General features: G+C 38.7%; 3 protein-coding genes across 3 annotated transcripts in view; all 3 read left to right on the forward strand.

The window, feature by feature from the left end:
- The window catches only part of LOC140945339 (uncharacterized), a 554440-nt gene that overhangs the window by 30472 nt on the left and 501468 nt on the right, over nucleotides 1-22500 (forward strand). The gene's annotated exons all lie outside the window — the stretch shown is intronic.
- Nucleotides 5699-6700, forward strand: LOC140946609 (melatonin receptor type 1A-like). Its single transcript, XM_073395726.1, has one exon. It carries the CDS (start codon nucleotides 5699-5701, stop codon nucleotides 6698-6700), a length of 1002 nt encoding a protein of 333 aa, XP_073251827.1.
- Nucleotides 9358-10359, forward strand: LOC140946610 (melatonin receptor type 1A-like). Its single transcript, XM_073395727.1, has one exon. It carries the CDS (start codon nucleotides 9358-9360, stop codon nucleotides 10357-10359), a length of 1002 nt encoding a protein of 333 aa, XP_073251828.1.

Below are 22500 nucleotides of genomic sequence, written 5' to 3' on the forward strand. Positions count from 1 at the left end.
AGGGGCACCCAACGAGAATATAGTTCAAAACCACATAAACATAGCATTGTTGAACGTCCTTTAGTATTTAAACGGTAGATAAAGGCTTGTTTTTATCCCCTAAAAATTTTTCATCTGTTCGGATTTCCTAGCTAAAAGTATAGTCATCCGAAAATTATAGGGATCAAAATCTACCTTTACGAAAATTTCAGCCAGAAAAAAGGCTCCCGAAAATTCTAGGTGACCTTTTTAGGGTAAAAATCCGTTAAAAATGGGCAATAATACGATGTTTTTGAAGTTCGAAAATCCAAGGAGAGGCAGGCAAGCAAGAAATTTTTTAGAAAATGATCCGAAAATTCTAGACCTCAAATCGTCTTCCGAACAGATAATTTTCCGAAAATTGTCGTTGGGTGCCTCTGACAAAACCGTGTCAGCTTCAGCTATCAGTGAGCAAGTTTCCAGATGCTGCATAAATGCTCCGCATGAACTCACCTGTCAAATTTTGACCAATCAGAGCACAAAATTTGGACGTAGAGCGTGATCAGCGTGTGACTATTGTGAGAAAAGTCAAAAGCGATTGCCTTCCCTGCATGTATAAGCCGGTTGAATTTTCGCGTCCGAGATCAGTTTGAAATCAAATTTAAAAAGTGCGGCTCATGAACATGACTTATTTCATATTCATTTCAAAAAAAATTGAACTTGAGCCTGCGATCATTTGAAAAGGAGCAACTTGTCAGCGGATAACTTCAAAAAAACACATTATTGGAATTACCGTGAAGAACTTACAGTTGAAGATGGCCTGATATTCAAAGCACATCGACTTGTGATTCCAACTTCACTGAGAGCAGAGTATGTAAAGGATCTTCATGCGGGCCACTTAGGAGAAGAGAAAACTCTGTTGAGAGCACGAGAGACAGTTTTGTGGCCCGGGATCTCGGATGACGTGAGAAATGCAGTTAAATTATGTGACGTATGCATGAAATACAAGCCTGCTCAACAGAAGGAACCACTAGTACCGCATGATGTGCCTAGCTTGCCATGGTTTAAACTTGGAGTTGACATATTTCAGCATCGTTCTCACCACTACCTGCTCTTGCCGACTACTTCAGCAAGTTCCCTGTTGTAAAGAAACTGACAAATCAGACGGCGGAACACGTGATAAGTCTTCTCAAGACAATATTTTCAGAATATGGGGTACCAGCAACGGTGTACACAGATCAGGGAACCTAGTTCGTGTCCCAAGAATTCAAACAATTTGCCCTGCAGTACCAGCAACGGTGTACACAGATCAGGGAACCCAGTTCGTGTCCCAAGAATTCAAACAATTTGCCCTGCAGTACAGATTCGAGGTGCAACACTCTAGCCCAAGGTATCCTCAGTCGAATGGTTTCATTGAGGCCATGGTCAAAGTTGTAAAGGGCATAATGGAGAAGGCCGAAGAGTCAGGCTCTGATCCACATCTTGCTACGCTGATTTATCATGCGACCCCAATCAGACCAGGTCAGCTCAGCCCAGGAGAGATGCTTTCCCAGCGGAAATATAGAGCACTCCTTCCTATCCATCAATACCTGCACCCCAATCTAGAGATCAGCAGGGATCAGCAGGGAGGCGCAAATAGCACAGACACAAGCCCAACGTGTGACTATGATCGAACAGCCAAGAAACTTAAGATCTACAACAATTTCAGCGTGTCCGGTTCCAGTTAGATCCCAAGAAACCAATCTGGCAGAAAGCCACGGTGGTACAGCAGCCAAATGAAAGTTCGCCCAGGCGATATGAGGTACAGACAGAATCCGGTGGTCGGTACTTCAGGAATCGTCGCCATATTCGTCCAGCGATTAAGATCCAACCAGAAGAATTAAACCAGGCCCCATCAACTCCCGGAACAGAACCAAAGTCACCAGGACCTGGACTTGTCAAACATCCCAGCTCATCAGCAGCTGATGTCGCTGACCAGCCATCAAAAAAGCCATTGCCCAATCAGCGTGTGCCGGAAAAGACTCCTGCCTTGTCTCGTCCACGACGAACTATTAGACCACCTATGAGACTAATTGAACAAATCCAGAGACACTATAATAATTTAAGAGAAATGTACTTGTTGTGTGTCGTATAAGTAATTGTAGCTGTAATAGCTTTTCATGACAAGAATATTTTTGGTTTTCTTTTCTTTTGTTAATGAACGTGTGACAAGTTTTCGGATCAGCATCTCAACTTTAGCGCATGCGAGGGTTTGAATGTGTTCCAACTTTAGAGCACACGTGTGCAAGAATCCTTTGCTGAGTTTTCTAGTCACCGATGTCATCATCTCTAAAAGAGGGGGATGTTGCAATACGCTATTGCATATTCAATTAGCCGACGATTGTTTAGATCGTTATTCCCAATGCGGACATTCTTTGTTCATATTCAATTAGCTGTAGAAGTAGTAGGGGAGGCACTGGTTACTCCTTTTCTTTGTGGATTTAATTTACTTTTTGAGTGGTATAAATTAACGCAGATGACGTCATGTATCTCATTAAGATGGGATGATGTCATAGTTTAAATTAATACTGATGACGTCATGCATTACATTAAGATAGGATGATGTCATAGTTTATGTTTAGCTGGCTGACGTCATGCATTACATTAAGATAGGATGATGTCATAGTCTATTTTCAGCTAGCAAGGAGCAAGTGACGTCAGAATTTCCTAGAGTTGACGTCATCAAAAAATGTTGAGATCATAATCTATAAACAGAAAAGTGATTTTTATATAATTAGCTATTTGCTACAGTCTTCTGGTTAGATATTGTTTGCTACAGTCTTCTGATTGGATATTGTAGAAACTGTCATGTGTTCAAAATAAAAGGGGGCAAATTTTGAACGTGTTATCTTGGCAGAATCGAACGTCCAATAATCCACCAAATTTAGCGGTGACCGAGCTTTAAATTATGTAAAAACAAATGTGGAAAAAAAGATGTCAATGTTAGACAAGGCCTTTTGAGGTGGTACAATGAAGACCTTATAAGTTTAAAACGAAGAGTAGACGAAAGTGCTTTGGAAAAAGAAATGATTTTACTGACAGTGTAGCATCACGGAACAGGCATAAATAAATAGCTATTTGGCTGGCACAGACCAGTGGACTGGATACGCTAGGAGGAATTATACTGATTCAATTTCTTTGTGACATGTTTCATTGTTCGTTACAAATTTAAATCAGTCAAGGACATCACTTACATGTAGGGGAGCTTAGGGGTATTTGTTCATTTCTGCAGCCATTTCGCTACTGAAGGTGTTAAGCATTATTTACCTCTGTCCCCCAGTTGTCTGCACTGCAGCTGATTTTAGCAGGTTGGGGTATGAGCTCCTTTGTTTTGCACAAAGTGGCGCCGTATTTATTTTCTTTGCATGGTTTTATTGTTTGCGGGTTTTATAACTAAGGGTGTACGGATTAGCTGATGGCAAAGTTGCAAAACTGCCAAATGACATCAAAAGCAGTTAAAACTGGTTTTGAAGTCCTTTGCTCAGACCTTCAGGTTCCTATACATCTATTCTGACGGTTTTCTGTTTTGAAACGCAGATCCTCAAGCAGATTACTGGGGATGTCTCCGTCCTTCTGCAAAAAATTAGAGACGCATTCTTTTGCCCTCCCCTCCCCAACCCTGAGAGGGTACTCCCTATAATAGCTTTACATTAAGGCTCCTACCGAAAGCAGTACATTCTTCAAGCTTCCCGTGTATATTAATTAAAGGCCAGGCATTTCACATGATGAGGTATATGAAACAAAAGGGAAATCTTCTTTGAGATATCTAAAAGGGCTTTAATACAAAATATTTCGAAAAGATGCTATTCTCTCGCACTTTGCAATAAAACTGTCACGCTTGGTAATGAATTTTGATTTGCACCCTGTAATGACCGGCTATTAAACTTTTCAGTCGGAAAAGAAACGAAATTCTCGGATGATTGATGTGCATGTACAAGAAAAATCATTTTCGACATTATGATAAGAATTTCAATTAGAATAGATGGTTTTTCAAATTCTAATTTAGCATCATTCTTATATGAGAGTACGAAGGCTTTGTTGCATTAGGAATAAAGTAAAGTTATTTTCAAGACTAAAAATAACTGCACTATATCTTCATGAAATGGGACCTTATTATGAGAATACTCAAAAGTAGGTTGAGTTTGATCGTCCGGGTGAACATAGTCCTGAATAGCACTGTTCTTGTTGACAGTGGGTGACGCTTCGACAACCTGTGCGGTAGTTAGGCCTAGATACAAATATCACGAAAATTGCCTAACTATGTTTCCGGAAATTCCCGATTGTTTTTCTATAAATCTCGAAAAACTTCTAAATGTGTCAAAAATATCTGGCTTCATTTCATAAATATTACAGTAAAAACACCAAAAAAAGCCGCTCATCTAAAATTGCGACAGAAATTTCAGCAAATTCCAGGAAATTATATCCTTGTACAGCATACTACAAAACTCTAAGCAATTTCACATAAATAGAGCAGTCCCTCAGCCTACAAGAAGACTAGGGCACTGCACTTTAATAGAGGCAGAGATCGTTGAAGACGGTCCCCAGCATTAGGTGCTGGAGGTCTAAAGTGGTCTAAAAAGGACACTACCGTTTGGTTTGGGCGTGGCTTAAAGAGTTCGTCATCAGCCATTTTGTTGAACATTAACCACATTGCACATATTATATAAATGGAGAATGTTGCTGAATCTGATTACAACAGGCCCATATGTGGAGGTTTAATTGAATTTCTGTCACTGAAATGCCCATGCCCTAATTAGTATTGAAGTAGCTTCCTAGAAAAAACATGGTTTCAGTACTTTTTTCATAACAAAATTCTAAATATCCCAATGTTCTCCTAGATATCATGAGATTTTCCAAATATCCCAAAATCTTCTAAGTATCTTTAAAATATCCGGATATTTGTATCTAGGCATAGCGGTAGTCATCTTCAGAGTCAAAATGATGAAATGACAAGGAAATGTCTGCGAAATGAATGAAGCTTACCCGACTACTTAAGTGACCAATATCGAATTGCCCCGTGCATTGGAAAACGTTAGGGACCTTAAGATCTGAGGACGGCGACGGCAGCGAAAACTTCGCTGAAAAAGTGAATTCGCGTTCTTTCAATCTTCATCGCGATTACTCCAAGTAACTAACTTTATCAAGGGTGAACCCTCCTAAAAGTTGAATTCCTAAGAACCATATCCAAGTTCAAAAAGAGAGAGGAAATTTCGTCGTCGCTTAATTGTGTACTTACGCTGTAAAAAGTGAAAATAGGCATTTTCAAGTCGTAGTCGTGCAGTGATGGCAAAGAAATGTACAAAAAAGCGTGATGCGCGTGCAAAATTGTCGTTTTGGTTATTAAACCTATTGCTTTTTTTGACGTTCTTGTTGCCGTCGCCGTCGTCGGATCTTAAGCGCCCTAGTTTACCCCTAAATGACGGAGAGGCAGACACTCTTGGCTACTAGGATATCTCTTCTTTTTGGGGCAGCTGTTTAAGCTTGGCTAGCTGTAAACAGTGAATTCAAATTAACTTCAAACTTGGTGTTGATATAAATAACTAATGATTTGACATTTTTCATTAATGACACGAACACCTGATGCAGTATAGAAGGCTACTTCCCTTAAACATTGAAAACAGAAGAGTTCAAATTATTACAAAGATCTTCGCAAGATTTCGCTGAATACTTTCAAAGAATTCGTTTGAATCAGCCCCGTGTTATGGATCATCTAAATTCCAGCGAGCTCCTGAAAAGAGCAAAGCATCTAGTCTGGATTGAAGCAATTTTCCTTGCTATCGTCAATATAATGGCCATCTCCGGAAACATTTCTGTTTGCTACGCCGTGTATAGAAACCAGAGACTTCGTTCGGTTTCCAATATGTTTATTGTAGCGCTAGCTGTCAGTGATTTACTAATATCTGTCAGCTGTATGCCTCTGTCAGTTGCTACTGTCGTTCAAAGTCGATGGGTATTCGGGACTACTGTTTGTCAACTGCAGGGTTTTGCAATTTTTACGTTTGGAATGTCTTCTCTAAATACTATGGGGATTATTGCAATCAGCCGATATTTTTGCGTAGTGAAACCAACGAGGTACATTGTTTTATTCAGAAAACAAAGAATTTTGATGTACACTGCGGCAGTATGGTGTATGGCTCTCATTGGTTCAGTGCCACCGCTAATTTTTCAGACAGGCGGATACACTTTCCAACCAGGAAAAGCAATGTGCATGTACCCATTCCAAACTAACATTGCTTATACCGTCTTCATCGAATGTGTGTTTGTTGCTACGCCCTTTACACTCATCACTTTCTGCTACGCCAAAGTGTTCTACACAGTGTCAAGATCAAATCGTGTTTTCACGCAAGAAAATAACCCTGAACAGCTCAGAGCAAACGTCGAAGAAGCCAAAGTGACAAAGACGTTAGCTTTGGTCATGGCCAGTTTCTCCTTATGTTGGCTTCCTATCTGTATTATGGATTACATCGACGCAGCACGTGGAGAGCCCACTTTGCCACGACAAATATATCTTACATACGGGTTTCTGGCCTACCTAAGTAGTACAATCAACCCCTTTATATATGGCGCTACCAACAGGCGCTTCAGACGAGAGTACAAAACCATTTTAAAAAAGATAAGTTTGATCTTTACTTGTGGTCGTTGCAGTTGTAGACAGAACCGAACGTCCGATAATCCACCGAGCTTAGCGGTGACCGAGCTTTAAATAATGTAAAAACAAATGTGGAAAACAAGATGTCAATGTTAGACAAGTTCAAAGCCTTTTGCGGTGATGCAATGAAGACCTGACAAGCTTTAAACGAAGAGCAGACGAAAGTGCTTTGGAAAAAGAAATGGTTTTACTGACAGTGTAGGATCAAAGACCTGCATAAATAGCTATTTTGCTGGCACGGACCACTGGACTGGATCCATTAGGAGGAATTGTAGTCAATTTCTTTGTGACATGTTTCGTTGTTCGTTACAAATTATTATCAGTCAAGGACATCACTTACATTTAGAGGTATTTTTCCACTTTGCAGCCATTTCGCTTACTTAACGTGTTTAGCATATACACCTCTGTCCCCGAGTTGTGTGCACTGCAGCTGATTTTAGCAGGTCGAGGGAGATGCACTCTTTTGTTTTGAACAAAGTGGTGCCGTATTTAATTTCTTTGCATGTTTTTATTTTTTGCTGGTTTTATAACCAAGGGTGCACGGATTAGCTGATGGCAAAATTGCAAAACTACCAAAGGACGTCAAAACCAGTTTAACTGGTTTTGATGTCCATCTATTCTGACGGTTTTCTGTTTTGAAACGCAAGCCCTCAAGCAGATTACTGGGGATGTCTCCGTCCTTCCGCGAAAAAATAAGGCCGTACTCTTTGCCATACCCTTCCCAACCCTGAGAGGCTACTCCCTATAATGGCTATACATTAAGGCTCCGAAATCAGGAATTTCAAATGACGGGGTATATGAAACAAAAGGAAACATCCTCTTTGAGATATCTAAAAGGGTTTTTAATACAAAATATTTCGAGGAGATGCTATTCTCTCGCACTTTGCAATAAAACTGTCAGGCTTGGTAATGAATTTAGCTTGTGCAACCTGTAATAACAGGCCATCGCATTTTGTTATAAAACAAGTTGTCGCACTCTGTTATAAACGTTATTAAACTTTTTAAATTGGAAAAGAAATGAAGCTCTTGAATGATTGATGTGCAAGAAAAATCATTTTCGACATTGTGGTAAGAATTTCAATTAGAATAGTTGGTTTTTCAAATTCTAATATAGCATCATTCTTATAAGAGAGTACGAAGCCTTTGTTGCATTAGGAATAAAGTAAAGTTATATTCAAGATTAAGAATGATTGCACTATGTCTTTATAAAATGAGACCTTAAAATTAAAATAGTCAAAAGTACGTTGAGTTTGATCGTCCGGGTGAACGTAGTCTTGATTACCACTGTTGTTGTTGACAGTGACTGACGTTTCGACAACCTGTGAGGTAGTTAGGCCCAGATACAAATTCACGAAAAATGGCTTAAATATGTTTCCGAAAATTCCTCATCTTTTTTCTAAATATCTAGAAAAATTTCTAAATATCTTAAAAATATCTGGCTTCATTTCATATATATTACAGTAAAAAAAAAAAAACAAACAAAAAAAGCCGCTCATCTAAAATGGCAACAGAAATTTCAGAAAATTTCAGGAAATTATATCCTTGTACAGCGTACTACAAAACTCTAAGCAATTCCACATAAAGTCAGCCTTGTTTACAGTACCCCTCGGCCTACAAGAAAACTAGGGCGTTGCACTTTAATACAGGCAGAGATGGTGAAAGACCATTAGGTGCTGGAGGTCTAATAGGGTCTAAAAGGGACACTAATGTATAGTTAGCGCGTGGCTTAAAGGGTTCGTCATCAGCCATTTTCTTGAACATTAACCACATTGCATATATTATATAAATGGAGAATATAGCTGAATCTGTTTACAACAGGCCCATATGTGGAGGTTTAATTGAATTTCTGTCACTGAAATGCCCATGCCCTAATTAGTATTGAAGTAGCTTCCTAGAAAAAACATGGTTTCAGTATCTAGGCATAGCGGTAGTCATCTTCAGAGTCAAAATGATGAAATGACAAGGAAATGTCTGCGAAATGAATGAAGCTTACCCGACTACTTAAGTGACCAATATCGAATTGCCCCGTGCATTGGAAAACGTTAGGGACCTTAAGATCTGAGGACGGCGACGGCAGCGAAAACTTCGCTGAAAAAGTGAATTCGCGTTCTTTCAATCTTCATCGCGATTACTCCAAGTAACTAACTTTATCAAGGGTGAACCCTCCTAAAAGTTGAATTCCTAAGAACCATATCCAAGTTCAAAAAGAGAGAGGAAATTTCGTCGTCGCTTAATTGTGTACTTACGCTGTAAAAAGTGAAAATAGGCATTTTCAAGTCGTAGTCGTGCAGTGATGGCAAAGAAATGTACAAAAAAGCGTGATGCGCGTGCAAAATTGTCGTTTTGGTTATTAAACCTATTGCTTTTTTTGACGTTCTTGTTGCCGTCGCCGTCGTCGGATCTTAAGCGCCCTAGTTTACCCCTAAATGACGGAGAGGCAGACACTCTTGGCTACTAGGATATCTCTTCTTTTTGGGGCAGCTGTTTAAGCTTGGCTAGCTGTAAACAGTGAATTCAAATTAACTTCAAACTTGGTGTTGATATAAATAACTAATGATTTGACATTTTTCATTAATGACACGAACACCTGATGCAGTATAGAAGGCTACTTCCCTTAAACATTGAAAACAGTAGAGTTCAAATTATTACAAAGATCTTCCCAAGATTTCGCTGAATACTTTCAAAGAATTCGTTTGAATCAGCCCCGTGTTATGGATCATCTAAATTCCAGCGAGCTCCTGAAAAGAGCAAAGCATCTAGTCTGGATTGAAGCAATTTTCCTTGCTATCGTCAATATAATGGCCATCTCCGGAAACATTTCTGTTTGCTACGCCGTGTATAGAAACCAGAGACTTCGTTCGGTTTCCAATATGTTTATTGTAGCGCTAGCCGTCAGTGATCTACTAATATCTGTCAGCTGTATGCCTCTGTCAGTTGCTACTGTCGTTCAAAGTCGATGGGTATTCGGGACTACTGTTTGTCAACTGCAGGGTTTTGCAATTTTTACGTTTGGAATGTCTTCTCTAAATACTATGGGGATTATTGCAATCAGCCGATATTTTTGCGTAGTGAAACCAACGAGGTACATTGTTTTATTCAGAAAACAAAGAATTTTGATGTACACTGCGGCAGTATGGTGTATGGCTCTCATTGGTTCAGTGCCTCCGCTAATTTTTCAGACAGGCGGATACACTTTCCAACCAGGAAAAGCAATGTGCATGTACCCATTCCAAACTAACATTGCTTATACCGTCTTCATCGAATGTGTGTTTGTCGCTACGCCCTTTACACTCATCACTTTCTGCTACGCCAAAGTGTTCTACACAGTGTCAAGATCAAATCGTGTTTTCACGCAAGAAAATAACCCTGAACAGCTCAGAGCAAACGTCGAAGAAGCCAAAGTGACAAAGACGTTAGCTTTGGTCATGGCCAGTTTCTCCTTATGTTGGCTTCCTATCTGTATTATGGATTACATCGACGCAGCACGTGGAGAGCCCACTTTGCCACGACAAATATATCTTACATACGGGTTTCTGGCCTACCTAAGTAGTACAATCAACCCCTTTATATATGGCGCTACCAACAGGCGCTTCAGACGAGAGTACAAAACCATTTTAAAAAAGATAAGTTTGATCTTTACTTGTGGTCGTTGCAGTTGTAGACAGAACCGAACGTCCGATAATCCACCGAGCTTAGCGGTGACCGAGCTTTAAATAATGTAAAAACAAATGTGGAAAACAAGATGTCAATGTTAGACAAGTTCAAAGCCTTTTGCGGTGATGCAATGAAGACCTGACAAGCTTTAAACGAAGAGCAGACGAAAGTGCTTTGGAAAAAGAAATGGTTTTACTGACAGTGTAGGATCAAAGACCTGCATAAATAGCTATTTTGCTGGCACGGACCACTGGACTGGATCCATTAGGAGGAATTGTAGTCAATTTCTTTGTGACATGTTTCGTTGTTCGTTACAAATTATTATCAGTCAAGGACATCACTTACATTTAGAGGTATTTTTCCACTTTGCAGCCATTTCGCTTACTTAACGTGTTTAGCATATACACCTCTGTCCCCGAGTTGTGTGCACTGCAGCTGATTTTAGCAGGTCGAGGGAGATGCACTCTTTTGTTTTGAACAAAGTGGTGCCGTATTTAATTTCTTTGCATGTTTTTATTTTTTGCTGGTTTTATAACCAAGGGTGCACGGATTAGCTGATGGCAAAATTGCAAAACTACCAAAGGACGTCAAAACCAGTTTAACTGGTTTTGATGTCCATCTATTCTGACGGTTTTCTGTTTTGAAACGCAAGCCCTCAAGCAGATTACTGGGGATGTCTCCGTCCTTCCGCGAAAAAATAAGGCCGTACTCTTTGCCATACCCTTCCCAACCCTGAGAGGCTACTCCCTATAATGGCTATACATTAAGGCTCCGAAATCAGGAATTTCAAATGACGGGGTATATGAAACAAAAGGAAACATCCTCTTTGAGATATCTAAAAGGGTTTTTAATACAAAATATTTCGAGGAGATGCTATTCTCTCGCACTTTGCAATAAAACTGTCAGGCTTGGTAATGAATTTAGCTTGTGCAACCTGTAATAACAGGCCATCGCATTTTGTTATAAAACAAGTTGTCGCACTCTGTTATAAACGTTATTAAACTTTTTAAATTGGAAAAGAAATGAAGCTCTTGAATGATTGATGTGCAAGAAAAATCATTTTCGACATTGTGGTAAGAATTTCAATTAGAATAGTTGGTTTTTCAAATTCTAATATAGCATCATTCTTATAAGAGAGTACGAAGCCTTTGTTGCATTAGGAATAAAGTAAAGTTATATTCAAGATTAAGAATGATTGCACTATGTCTTTATAAAATGAGACCTTAAAATTAAAATAGTCAAAAGTACGTTGAGTTTGATCGTCCGGGTGAACGTAGTCTTGATTACCACTGTTGTTGTTGACAGTGACTGACGTTTCGACAACCTGTGAGGTAGTTAGGCGCAGATACAAATTCACGAAAAATGGCTTAAATATGTTTCCGAAAATTCCTCATCTTTTTTCTAAATATCTAGAAAAATTTCTAAATATCTTAAAAATATCTGGCTTCATTTCATATATATTACAGTAAAAAAAAAAAACAAACAAAAAAAGCCGCTCATCTAAAATGGCAACAGAAATTTCAGAAAATTTCAGGAAATTATATCCTTGTACAGCGTACTACAAAACTCTAAGCAATTCCACATAAAGTCAGCCTTGTTTACAGCACCTCTCGGCCTACAAGAAAACTAGGGCATTGCACTTTAATACAGGCAGAGATGGTGAAAGACCATTAGGTGCTGGAGGTCTAATAGGGTCTAAAAGGGACACTAATGTATAGTTAGCGCGTGGCTTAAAGGGTTTGTCATCAGCCATTTTCTTGAACATTAACCACATTGCATATATTATATAAATGAAGAATATAGCTGAATCTGTTTACAACAGGCCCATATGTGGAGATTTGTTTGAATTTTTGTCACTGAAATGCCCATACCCTAATTGACATTGAAGTAGCTTCCTAGAAAAAACATGATTTCAATAGTACTTTTTCGTAACAAAATTCTAAATATCACAATTTTTTCCTAAATATCATGAGATTTTCTAAATATCCCAAAATCTTCTAAATATCTTAAAAAATATTTAGATACTTTTATCTAGGCATAGCGGTAGTCATCTTCAGAGTCAAAATGAGCTGTATCACGCCAGTTGATGGTATCATACTCTGGTTATTGACCTGACTGGTCAATTACGTCGCGATGTTATTGGTCGTCTGTCAGTTACGCCGTAATTTTGTTGGCTATGCAAACTCGTAATGTAATTGGTGCGCTTCGATCCGTCTATTGTCAGTCAAATTGTCAGTTGTCCAGTTCTTCTCTCGTAGTAAGTTTTGCTTGATTTTGTCAATAGGTCGCTTTTACGGTGCCGGTAACTGTGGACTACGATTCAGTGGCGTTTGTTTTAAAATAGTAAACCAACTTTCTAAAGTAAGTCGTTGACAGTTGTTTGTAGAATACGTAATACATGTCGCAGAGTCCCAGTCGATTTGATGTTTCGTCTGTAATGTGATTGTTGACGTCACCATTTCTCTTCGCTCATTTGTTTTCGCTCAGTCGTGTACCAAGGTTTCTATCGGTTTCACCAATGTAAGTAGCCTGGCAGTCGCAGCATTGATCTTGTATACACGCTTTTAATAAGTCTGGGCGCCATCTTGAAATTTTTATTTATGACGTCATTCGCGGAAAGGCTTCAGCCGCCGTCCTTGGGTTTTGACTCGCGTGAGAGTACCATGTCAGGGTGAGAGGCGAAGTCAGACCATTATGAATCGCTTTATTCCATTATTTTCCTATATTAACATTAACAAATACCAGCGAATCCTTTTCGCAGGCTGAAATAATCGTAGTTGAGCGGTTCGTCTTTGCAAGTCATACGGCGATATGTTCGATAACAAACGCAACACTAAGAAATGTGACGTAAGATACCAAGCGATCAGCATATATGTATTAAAAGCAAGCACGGCTGCAGCGAATTAAAAGGGAGGAGTACTCGACATTAAAGGTGTGTAACTTACTCTTTTTGTGTGTGGGTTCTAATTCGTACTGCTATATTCATCTCTCAAATCTTACTTTTTTGCTAGGTGCGGAAACATACAATCGTCTGTTCTTTTCAATTGCTGACTTCGAGAGTATTGTATTGTATTGTCTTTTAATAGTGGTCGGTAGCTTTTGAAAACGTGCATTCTCCCCTCGAACCTTATTCCTAAGATCCAAAATAAGGAATTTGATCCGAGGGAAACCAAATACGCTAAAAAAAAAAAACAGGAGTGAGGTGTGTGTTGAGCCAAATGATGCTAAGCGACACAGCTTACACTAGTCTGACGCTGAAATTTCTGAACTAGAATCTGAAATTTTAGTACTAAAGGTAGAAGGTACAAAACTGCTAATATTAAGTGAAATGTAACCAGTCTTTTTTTAAGAATATTGAAGACAGCACCACTTTAATCCTGACCAACCCAAATAACCCCAAAAAAGGTGGTCCCTTTTGAGCTCAGGCCTGTGTGACAATAAAACCTTGGATCAGAACACGCCTTCTCAGGTGTCAAGTTTTATAATGTAAAAGGGCGTTTTATTTCTTATAAACCATTACTTAATATTTATTATCTATCATCCTTCTGTTTGGTAAAGCAGCCAATCATGGAATTGTGCTTGATATCACAACACCACGCTCTAAGACCTAAATATGGATGCATATGTTCATATAAATATACATGCTAAACCAATATTTTTCATGTAGTCAGCATATTTAGTTGCTGCTTAAGACCAACAACTTGCCATTCAATATTATTAGAAACATCATTCTGTGACACGAGAGTATTTTGAACAAACCTCGTTTGCAGTGAGAGATTTTAAGTTTCCATTCGCAAACAAGTGCAATTTACAGCTAGTTAACTTGAACCTTTTACTTTGAAACCACATCGTATTTTTGCTCAGGACCTTTTGATTCTCAATTAAGAATGGATATAGGAATTTTTAAACAACTTTTAAATTGGTCCTCCTGAAAAAAGGAGCATTTGCAATCCCACTCAAGCTGGTGTGTCAATGTCAATCGGGAGTTCAGGAAAGGAGCCATCAAGAGCTATAGGTCTTGGCAAATTGGAATAGTGGTCAACACTAAAGTTTACCTCGGTTAGAGAGAGATGTTTAACTCACTACCCGTGGAACATTGTGTCCAGTTTATTAGTTGAAACTATTGCAGGACTGTTCATTGGCTTAAGTGAATGAAAGAACTAATTTGCCCTCTCTTTCTTTTGGACAGTATGTTACCTGGCTGGATACAAGGTGTCTACAAGGGACACCTTAAAGCCCTCATTTCTCCATGAGCATTTCTCCCTGTAATAAGGATTGATAACATTATATGCCTTATATACATTGCATGAATTAGAGTTCGTAACCAAGGTCCTTGGTTTGTGCTACTGTTGGGAGTTGTACACATTCCAGCTCTTGGGAATTCAGTGAATTCAAACACATAATAAAAACATGTGATTACAGTAACTATTTTCTCCTGCTGCACAAGAGCATTCATTACAACTGTTAACATTGTGAGGCCTTTTATTCTTCCTCAGTGATTTAAAGTATTTCCCTCTTCATAAATTTATTGTCCATATAAGCCTATAATAATCGTCGCGACAGTCATTTTCAAATAAAAATTTGTATCCCTTTCCTAGGGTTTATTTTTGATATTATTAGCTTTCAGATAGCTTTTTGCTTCTACCCCGGATTTTTTCGTTGCTTGTTCAACAATGTAAATGTAAGAAAAGTGTTTTGGAAGAATTCATCCCTGCTCCAACTCTCATTAGTGGCTACATCTCTAACCAGCAGTCGAGCTGATAGCTTTCTGGATTACTGAGCTACGCTTCCCCAGAGTGAAAAATTATTCTGTGCAAGGGTCGACTGGACTATAAAGGTATTTTATCCAACTTCTTTCCTACCCTAAAACCTATACATAATAACATAAAAAATGGTGATGAAAAGCATAAACTTTTTATCGAGATAGCATTATCGTAGATTTTGAAAGGATCAGAATAGCAAGTACCTGAAAAATCCTTTCAATTAGCTTTTATTAATACCTGATAGGTAATCTAAGTATCCCACGAGCGGTAATCGTTTTCAGCTCTTTTAATAAAGGCCCGCATAAAAAATTAAGAAGTATCAAAACCATTGGTCGATAAAAGAGATTACCTGGAAGAAGTTCAGCTCGTGTCTGTTGACGTAAGACACGACGATTAACCCAAAACTTTAATTCGCATTTTTGTTTTTGGCATTTAAATCAGCTCTCGTTTACCCTCGATATCACCGAGCATGGAATATCTGTGCACGAAAGCTTTAAAGTTACGATAACATACCCATAAAGACATAAAGAAAATATTCCTCTTGATATAAAGTAAAAACATTCTTTTTTTTTTGACATGAACATACTGCAAAATCAATGTCAACAGAGCTTTCATCTTTGGTAGCCATTTTGCCCACGTGTATGATCTTTCCGCGAATGACGTCATTTGTTGAAAATTCAAGGTGGCGCCCAGACTTATTGAAAGCGTGTATACTTCTCTGTCTTTGTCCCTGACATTAGTAAGTAGCCGTCGTAAAGTGGTTATCGGTTTGTGTGCAACACGTATATTGCAAGGTTGTAGTATACGTGCGATGGTGTCAGAGGTGTCTCTGATGTACGGTATAGTCGCTGTCGTAACAGGGCCAGAGTTGACGTTGGTTTGAGCGTTGGACTACGTTCACCAGGACCATCAAACTCAACCTACTTTTGAAATGACTCATGGGTTCAAACCTTTCACAGTTTTATAAAAATACTCTTTAGGAAGATATTGGATGCAAATGAATTAATTCAAATAAACCCATAAACCAATCACAAACAAGGAAATGTCTGCGAAGTGAATGAAGCTTACCCGACTACTTAAGAGCGGATGTCTGTATATATCGACCAGAGGTGAGAAAAATAAAATTTTTGAAAAATCCCAAAAACATTATGTAGACTACCCTAGGTATTCTTCTAATGAAGATATAAATTTTAGTTTCATTCGATAAGTATTTTGGCAATACGGCGAATGTCAAGTTCGGGCGATTGACGGCCTCCGCCAGACCGCTTTTTCGGGCCCCTAGACCGGGTTACGAAAAGACAACGATTTCAACCGAATTCAAATATCATCCAACCTAAAAAGCTTCTAATCGTATTAAAAGGGTTTTAATACACATATTGAGAGGTCTTGTTCTTGAATTGATTTTAATTGGAATATTTTATGGATTTTTAAATATTTACAAAATTTTAAGGCTTTTACGAGAGCAAAATATTGTCAAATTTCAAAGGCCTAAAATCACATCCGATACATGATTTCAAACAGAAAAAGATATTCCACATTAAAAAGTAATCTCTAAGCTTTCAAAATATGCTTTCAAAACTCTGGACAACATATGAAATGAATTTTTGGGAACGCAAAATTCACGGAGCACTTGAGTGTAATTTGACCTTTCTGACTTGAGAGTTAAGAGGTTCGGCGCGACACAAATCAATCCTCCAACAAATGTTTCAGCCAAAATACGTTTAATTTAGGCAATCTCAAGTCCCACAGTAATACATAGATGCTTCATATACATTAGGTGGAAAGTTTCATGCCCTTTTGTCAGCCGTAAACAGGCGCGGATCTAGGATAAATGCTGACCGATTTCCTCAACGAGCGCCGAAAACGCAAGCTTCTTGGGGGTCCAGGGGCATGCTCCCCCGGTAAATGTTTTAGATTTTAACTCCCTAAAGTCTCCTTTCTCGGGGTTCCGAGTCACTTAGATAGGATATTGGCCAGTTCCATTTACCTTGGATAAAGCCTTGCAACTTGGAAAGTTTTTTATTTATTAAAAATATATCTATTTAGGAAAAATCTGACCGATTTCCGTAAAACGGTGGAAACCGGTGTGGATCCGCGCCTGGTAAAGAACTATTACTCTGGCCCTCAGGTGCAGTATTTGAACTGGCTTCGCTAATGTTCAAATACTGCACCTGAAGGCCAGCGTACTAGTTCTTTACGGCTGAGAAAAGGGCATGAAACTTTCCACCTAATGTATATGAAGCATCTATGTATTACTGTGGGACTTGAGATTGCCTAAGTTAAACGTATTTTGGCTGAAACATTTGTTGGAGGATTGATTTGTGTCGCGCCGAACCTCTTAACTCTTTGCGTTCCCAAAAATTCATTTCATATGTTGCCCAGAGTTTTGAAAGCATATTTTGAAAGCTTAGAGATTGCTTTTTAATGTAGAATATCTTTTTCTGTTTGAAATCATGTATCGGATGTGATTTTAGGTCTTTGAAATTTGACAATATTTTGCTCTCGTAAAAGCCTTAAAATTTTGAAAATATTTAAAAATCCATAAACTATTCCAGTTGCAATCAATTCAAGAACATGACCACTCAATATGTGTATTAAAACCCTTTTAATAAGATAAGAAGCTTTTTGGGTTGGATGATAATTGAATTCGATTGAAAGCAAGGTCTTTTCGTTGCCCGGTCTAGAGGCCCGAAAAAGCGGTCTGGCGGAGGCCGTCAATCGCCCGAACTTGACATTCGCCGCATCGCTAAAATATTTATCCAATGAAACTAAAATTAATATTTTCATTACTAGAATACCAGGGGGAGTCTACATAATGTTTTTTGGGATTTTTCAAAAATTTTATTTTTCCCACCTCTGGTCGATATTTACAGACATCCGCTCTTAAGTGACCACCATCGAATTGCCCCGTGCACTTGAAGACATTAGGGGCCTTAAGATCTGAGGAAGACGACGGCAGCGAAAGCGTCGCTGAAAAGTGAATTCGCGTTCTTTCAATCTTCATTGCGATTACTCCAAGTCACTAACTTTGTCAAATGTAGGTGAACCCTCCTAAAAGTTGAATTCCTAAGAACCATATCCAAGTTCAGAAAGAGAGAGGAATTTCGTCGCTTGTGTACTATCGCTGTAAAAAGTGAAAATAGGCATTTTCACGTCGTAGTCGTGCAGTGACGACAAAGAAATGTACAAAAAGCGTGATGCGCGTGCAAAATTGGTTGAAAAAATTGCAAAATTTTGGTTATTAAACCTATTGCCTTTTTTGACGTTCTCGTTGTCATCTCCGTCGTCGGATCTTAAGAGCGGCTGTCTGTAAAAATTGAGAATTCGCTGTCAAAACTGAAATTTCGAAATACTTCATTTTCAGTCAGAAAGAACCCTTTGGTGAAACATTTTCGAAAATCACAATCATAGTTTCCAAAGAATTTTCATTTTCGAGAAAATCGCCAAAAAGTGAAATGCTGCCCCACGCCATATAGTCGCCGGTCCACCTCACAAGCCTGAGCGTCCCGGAAGTTAAAAAATGCGTAGCGTCTGGTCCCTATGTAGTGACGTAGTCATCCAGTTGAGTATCTATCATCGTAACACTTTTGCGGTCAACTACCGCAGCGCTTGTAAAGTACTTTAATTAAAATCGTTTTCAAACCCCTGTGGAGGAAGTCTGTTTATTTTTGAGTCGATAAATGCACTTTCGACGTTCCCGAGGTTCAATTTTGCATAAATTATCAAAAATTTTGTTCAGCGGGAAATCTACCTACGGTTCGCGGGAAACGGAACTCTATAGCGGGGCAAGACGAATGTTTCGAGAGTCGAGGATGCGCTTACAAACCATTCACTATATCTTTGCAACGAAAGGTGAATGGCTCCTGCAATGGTAATTGTATAAATCCAGGTCGCGACCGTGTTCGCTCCAGACTCGTTTGGCGCGTTTCTCATTACTTCCAAAACATGTTGTGATCGGTAAGGAGACTCAAGGTACTTAGTTTCTCAAGCCATTCTATTTCTCCACCCTATTATTTGTCTGAGGATTCTAGCAAACAAAATAGTACATTTGGATGGAAGATGAAATTGTCTCCCTATATGGGGCCAGATTATATACTCCAGGATGGCGGCACAATTCAACGTGTCTTTCAGGTCAGCTCTAATCTGTAGTTTGTATAACAATTGCGATCTCCCTATTTTCGCTTAAGCTTTCTTTGATTAAACTTTCGTAAAAACCAAACAACGCAGACACTCTCCTGCATAACCAGTGACTCGGTCGGCTGGAGGAAATATTTGCTTCCAAGTCGGGTAAATGTCTATATTTACATTTATCCCATCTTGCGCACCGCAAACTCAATCGCAGATATCCTGGTATATAATTATGCCTGAGCACTTCTAGGATAAAAAATTAGGCAGTTGTTCTTTATCCTTTCGGGTTCTTCCAGGCAGAAGACCTGGTATGATGTTATTATGCCTGAGCGCTTCTAGGATATATAACACGTTCAGTATTTCGACCCGTAGCCGAAAAAAAATTAAGCAGTTGTTCTATATCCTTTCTGGTTCATCCAGGCAGAAGTCCTGACATGACGTGATTATGCCTGAGCGCTTCTAGGATATATAACACGTTCAATATTTTGACCCGTAGCCGAGAAAAAAAAAATTAGGTAATTGCTCTATATCCTTTCCGGTTTATCCAGGTAGAAGTCCTTTGATATAATATTATGCCTGAGCGCTTTTAGGATATATATCACGTTTTAGCATTTCCATCCGTAGACAGAAAGATATCCTATCTTTTCGTCGTACTAAATCGATGTAAATGTACCACACAACATCGGGGAGGGGGAGCACTAACGAAATCGAGTAATATTGAACTATAGATATTTCATCGTTTTTTCCTGTGTATTTGCAACGAGGTCGACCGCAGACTTTTAATATGTTTCTTTTTAGACGGCACTGAATTTTTTTTCCAAAACCAAAGCCGTACATTTTGTTCCAGTAGATACCGCGCTTTTAATTAATTATATTTCTCGCCCTAGGATGATGACATGATTGCGTGAGAATTGACGCCTTTATTATATTAAATGCGAAATACGATCAGAGATTAATGGAACAGGGAATTTTGCAAGCTACTGGGTAGCCAGCTGAGATAGCTGACTTTTACTCAGCTATCTCAGCTGGATACTGAGGGGTTTTTTTGGTTGCTAAAATAGTGCTGCTCGTTATGAAACCTTTTGAATTATACCATTTTCAAAGCCCTCAGGAAGAAAGGCGGTCCAAGCAAACAAGTTCATCTTTGGCAGGTAAGTAAGGCATTCTAGTTGCAATAGTTTAGTTAGTCCAGTTTTTCTGCACTTGTATTCGTCCGATCACAGAGTACGCGTGTCCTGTCTTTCATGACGGCCTCCCCGTGTACCTCTCCAACGAACTTGAAGGAGTACAAAAGCGGGCTATGCGCGTCATTTTTCCTCTTTGCTCATATAATGAGGCCTTGGTTGAATCAGGCCTAACTAAACTTTCAGACCGCCGCCAAGAACTAGTTGATAAACTATTTAAGAATGTTTTACAGAACGAACAGAACAAGCTCCATGAACTTCTTCCTGCTCGCATCACATGTACCCTTAACCTAAGAAATATGCGGAAGTTTAAGCCAGCTTTTAAGACGAACAGGTTTCGTAGTAGTTTTATTACCTTTAACGCTCTTAAGGCTTGAACGGTTTTAGTAGATTTTTTAAACCTCTTCTATATCTATATATATATATTTTTTAGAACATATATATAGTGTCCTTATATGCTGTTTTAAATCACTTGTAGTCTTTTTAATGTAATTATCAATATTCAGTTTTTTGTAAATAATCGTATAATTCAACTTTTAGTTGCTAATCGGTTATTAATAAACTATCTATCTATCTATCTATCTATCTATCTATCTATCTATCTATCAATACTATTTGGTAAAAATATTGCAAGAAAATGCATTTTTCACTCAGTTAAAAATCGCCCTAAGATTCCTATCTTCAGCACTTTCATAAACAATGAAATTTTGCGAAACTTTGAAGGAAGATATCACCGTTTGGTACAGAGAATTTTAGAAGAAGTATTATATCTCAGTAAAGCCCTACTATTGTGGTACAACATATGAAAAATCCAGGTTGGGCAATTAAAAAGCAAACCGTCGAGAGAGGTAAATGCGAAGTTCACTTTCGATGTTTTTGCATAAAATGTTAAAACAGTCACGCCACAGGGGGTAACACAAACTCCATGAATTATATTTGATGGGACCAAATATGCATTTTTATTTTTTTTTGATGAAGATGAATAGATAGTGTTCTATAAAGAAGTATCTAATGAGTATTTAAGTCTTCTATGAATATCTTTTTTTTAATTTTAACGTATAAATGGAATAAGAGAAAATCGCCGTGAAGAAGGTCAAGTGCAGACTATAAATGTACCGAAGAAAAGTGAAATGTTAAAAGGTCTTAAAAGTACACGTACAGAATCTCAAATCAAGAATTTTCGATAAAGCGCATCTGAAAGTTTGTTTCATTCGATAAAAACCCGTTACTGAGGGGCTGGAAGTTGTTAGAGTTCAAATGGCAGCTGAAATGGAGAACTGAAACTGCGTTTGGCGAACCAAACAACAAAGGTCAACAAATGTATCGACACCACCCTAGGCACTCCTTTTTAAATTGATTTATTGATTTACTTTATGTTCATTAAAGAGCTTGCATTCATTAGAAACTAATCCTATTGCTTCAGTGACCCAGGTGGAAGGTAGCCTGTGTACAGACGTCCCCCCTCCCTCAGGAAAAATCGGGAGAGGAGACGTCTGTGAATCGCCGACGATAATCGTGTTCCCGTTTCCCCGGAATGTCGGGGACAGCCTCTGATTGGTTGTAATGTTAATGCCATGACGCAAATAAGTTCCGGTGTTGTGATTGGTGTCTAGATTCCCCGGAGGAAAGCTCAACCTTTGTGGGCATTCATATTTGTTTACCGGTATTTGTATTTCGGCTCTCTCGAAAAGGCATGAGAATTTAAGACCACCGATGTTTGCTGCACTCGGTTGCGGGTGCGTCTGTCTGTACCGGTCGGTATTGTAAATAAAAGAGAAGGTATACAAAATCCAACGTTAACAGCCAAGGTAGGTCAAGCTTACCCCAAAAAGATTATATTAATGAATTGATTATTTGAAAAAATGAATCCGTTAGTCGTTCCCGTAACTGGTGTCAAATTTGAATCGGCATTCCTGTATGCGTAATGAGCAGTGAGCATTTTAAGAGAACTTCTCTGCATTTGGTGAGATTGAAAATCTTTGATCGATGGATTGAATGTCTTTTAGAAGACATTTACATCAAATTCAGGGAAACTGAGCTAGTAGAAATTTCGCAACTGAATCGCGTGTGAATTCACGGCTGATTACGCATGCAAGAATGCACACAGAGATGAATCTGAAATCTA

Source organism: Porites lutea, chromosome 8 (genome assembly GCF_958299795.1).
Source record: "Porites lutea chromosome 8, jaPorLute2.1, whole genome shotgun sequence".
In the NCBI taxonomy this organism is placed as follows: Eukaryota; Metazoa; Cnidaria; class Anthozoa; order Scleractinia; family Poritidae; genus Porites; species Porites lutea.